The sequence below is a fragment of the Volvox carteri genome (genome assembly GCF_000143455.1).
Source record: "Volvox carteri f. nagariensis unplaced genomic scaffold VOLCAscaffold_106, whole genome shotgun sequence".
Classification (NCBI taxonomy): domain Eukaryota; kingdom Viridiplantae; phylum Chlorophyta; class Chlorophyceae; order Chlamydomonadales; family Volvocaceae; genus Volvox; species Volvox carteri.
This window is the reverse complement of record NW_003307649.1, coordinates 80,186-82,885: the sequence shown is the minus strand read 5'-3', so window position 1 is coordinate 82,885 and position 2,700 is coordinate 80,186. Positions and strand designations below refer to the sequence as shown.

Below are 2,700 nucleotides of genomic sequence, written 5' to 3'. Positions count from 1 at the left end.
AGGGGGGGGGGGGGGTAAAGGGTCATCCCCCAAAGACCATCGACATGACGGCGATCAACAAGACCTTCATCGCCCATCGCTTTGGCAGCTTGGTCTTAGCCCCCATGCGAAACGCGAAAGAACCTGCCACGTCAGTCAAGGCCATATACGCCTTGTCCTCAGCAAACAAAATCCCCCCACCCGGTCAGCCCCCACTTGGCTTCCAACGCACCTGGGAGCAAGGTGAAGGCATCATCCTCCCCACCCCTTTCCTGTTCACCGAGCAACAACACCCCCGCCCGCCCCACCGACAAAACCGACAACCGTATCCGCCAACGACCCCGTCTGCAACCAACCGAGACAGCTGCCCTGCTGCCCCTCCGCCCCCTCCCTCTCCTGCCCCCGCCACTAGCAGCTCGCACACACCCCAGCCACACCCTACGTTCCCACCCCGTCTATTCACTCCGGGATAGCCGGCCCCAACACCGCCAACATCGCTCCCACAGCCCCTTTCCAAATCTTCGCGATTCCTTACCATCACCTCTTCATGACCAACACTGCGGGGATGCCCCACTCCTACGCCTATCCCACATCCTCCCTCTCCTGCCCATTGCCTGATCGGCGAAGACCGTGTTCCTCGCTGGGCTAGCCATGTAACTGAGATAGAACATGTTGATAAGGGAGAATGAAGCGCAAGCGATAGGAGTACTCGACTCCGAGGTCTTTGACCGGCTGGTCTTCGCAACCAAATTTGTAACAACATAGCTCGGCGGTTTGCGCAGCGAGTAACGTAATGTTTGATCCAACGATAGTTGTGGTATTGATAAGTACCGTTTGGTGTTTGAAGTTTAGGCATACCGTTGTGGTACGGATGACCGTTGGCCCGGTGAGCCAAGGCTGCCGTAGCGGCGTTACACTGCTTGGGTCCCACAGGCGTAATGGTTCTTTAGCTGCCGTTGATTTGACTATTACCAAGAGGTGTTTCCCGCTGCTGTTTTGTGTTGCACCGTATTTTCTTAGCGTGATTAGGATCGATGTCGGCTATCAAAAACGGCGCTACGGGCGCGGAAGGACTAGTGCTCACTCCCGAAATGCGGGCTTTCCTCGAGCAGCAGCTAGCTGAGGAGAGCGAGTCTTTTCGCCAGCAACAGGAAGCACTCACGGCTGACTTCGACCGGAGGCTGAAGGAACACAAAAAGTTAATCCAGTTGAAATTAGCACTAGCCCAATGCGATAATCTTCCACAATTTGCCGAGCCGCCGGCCGTTGCCAGCCACCCGCAATTACGCGAATCCTGGGCCTTTGTGAAAGATGTGCGCGTCGCCACTGAGCATATAAACGTAATTTGATGTTAAGGTTATTCAAGTTCTAGGATGTCCAGATGGACGTGGCCACTACTATCGATACCGGACTCATGCGGCCATCAGGTAGCGTGGGTGTCAACGGCTTTTCTGAACGCGGATGGCTCCAGCAGCAGGCATAAGACATATCCCGGCTCTGGCACTGGAGGCCCTAACAGCTTCCGTGGGATACTACAGGAACACATGGGATGCTACAGGCCCTAACTACAACAAGCCATGAAGCCTAGGGCGTTTCACCTGCACCAGGCCGAATGTGGCTAGTACCATCGTGCATCGACTGCTTATGAGGCAGGATGTCTTTTGTTGTTACATGGTCGTGGGTGCGTTCCCCGTACCTGCAAACCACCCTAATACGAGCCGAGGGTTCAAGGGCTGCCAGATCGCCTATAAGCACCATCCTTAGGGTTGGCCGGATGTTTAGATTTAGAAAATAATTTAGATGCCATCTAATTAGATTTCTATATAGATTTTAGATGAGGCCATCTAAACCGTTTAGGTGGGCATCTAAACGTATCTAGTCCATCTAATGCCTATCTAAAGGCCGGTGACCGGATCCAGACCGTTTAAACGTGAGTCATGGCACGCGAAACAGCTATGTTGAAGGTAAGTTTAGTGTCATATCCTTGCTCCGCTCTATTACATACACAAATAGACGTAAAAATACACAATGGCAGAACCAGGACCCCAAAAGCCGATCACATACAAATACAACCACCAGACTTTCGACGCGCCACAGTACGCAGCTAAGCTCTGCGAAGCCAAGCGCAGCATCAAAGCCGCAGCGTACTGGTCCATCTTCGACGTGTTGCTCGTAAAAGGCGTTGTGAACCTCGTCTGCACCGTTTGCAACAAGTCCTATAGCGCGAAGAACCCGTCAGCTGTCTGCCCGGATCACTATGCGAAGCACCAGAAGGACGTCGCCAGCGCGGTCGGAAGCGAGCAGTCCGGGGCGCCCACAACCAACAGCACGAAGCGCTCGCGCGCGGAGGAGGGGCCAGTTCGGACCTTCTTCCTCGCTGCAGTGCAAATCGCCACCTTCCTGAAGCACCTGGCTCTTTTCTTCTTCAAGTGCAACATCGCCCTCCAACTGATCGAGCACCCCGACCTCGTGAAGGCTGATGAAGGCTGAATGAGGGCTGTTGTCGTCTAATGCCGTGATGTTTCTGTCGTTTGCGTGGTGCGGCCGGTGGGCAAGGACAACTGACTGCGTGACGGGTGTGTGGAGGTGAAATCCCGTTGTCGCCAGTCGAACAGGCCGGCAGAACAGAGCCCGACAGCTTTGCATCCCAATGCGGGCGTGTCCCGCATGTTGGCATGTGTACTTTGGTGGTTCCGTTTGCGGTTGGGCCGACGGTTGGGC

At 54.7% G+C, this 2,700-nt stretch overlaps 2 protein-coding genes across 2 annotated transcripts in view; both read left to right on the top strand.

The window, feature by feature from the left end:
• Positions 1 to 628, top strand: part of VOLCADRAFT_100133 (uncharacterized protein) — a gene marked incomplete at both ends in the record, with an annotated part of 9,929 nt that extends 9,301 nt beyond the window's left edge. The window contains one exon of the mRNA XM_002958775.1: positions 395 to 628. Within this exon, the coding sequence (XP_002958821.1) occupies positions 395 to 628 (234 nt within the window). The remainder of the gene's footprint in view (positions 1 to 394) is intronic.
• A 1,379-nt stretch (positions 629 to 2,007) lies between these two features.
• Positions 2,008 to 2,469, top strand: VOLCADRAFT_108328 (uncharacterized protein; the record flags this gene model as incomplete). The annotated part of the gene is made up of 1 exon (XM_002958774.1): positions 2,008 to 2,469. The coding sequence occupies one exon, from the start codon at positions 2,008 to 2,010 to the stop codon at positions 2,467 to 2,469; it is 462 nt and encodes a 153-aa protein (XP_002958820.1).
• Between the last annotated feature and the right edge of the window lie 231 nt (positions 2,470 to 2,700).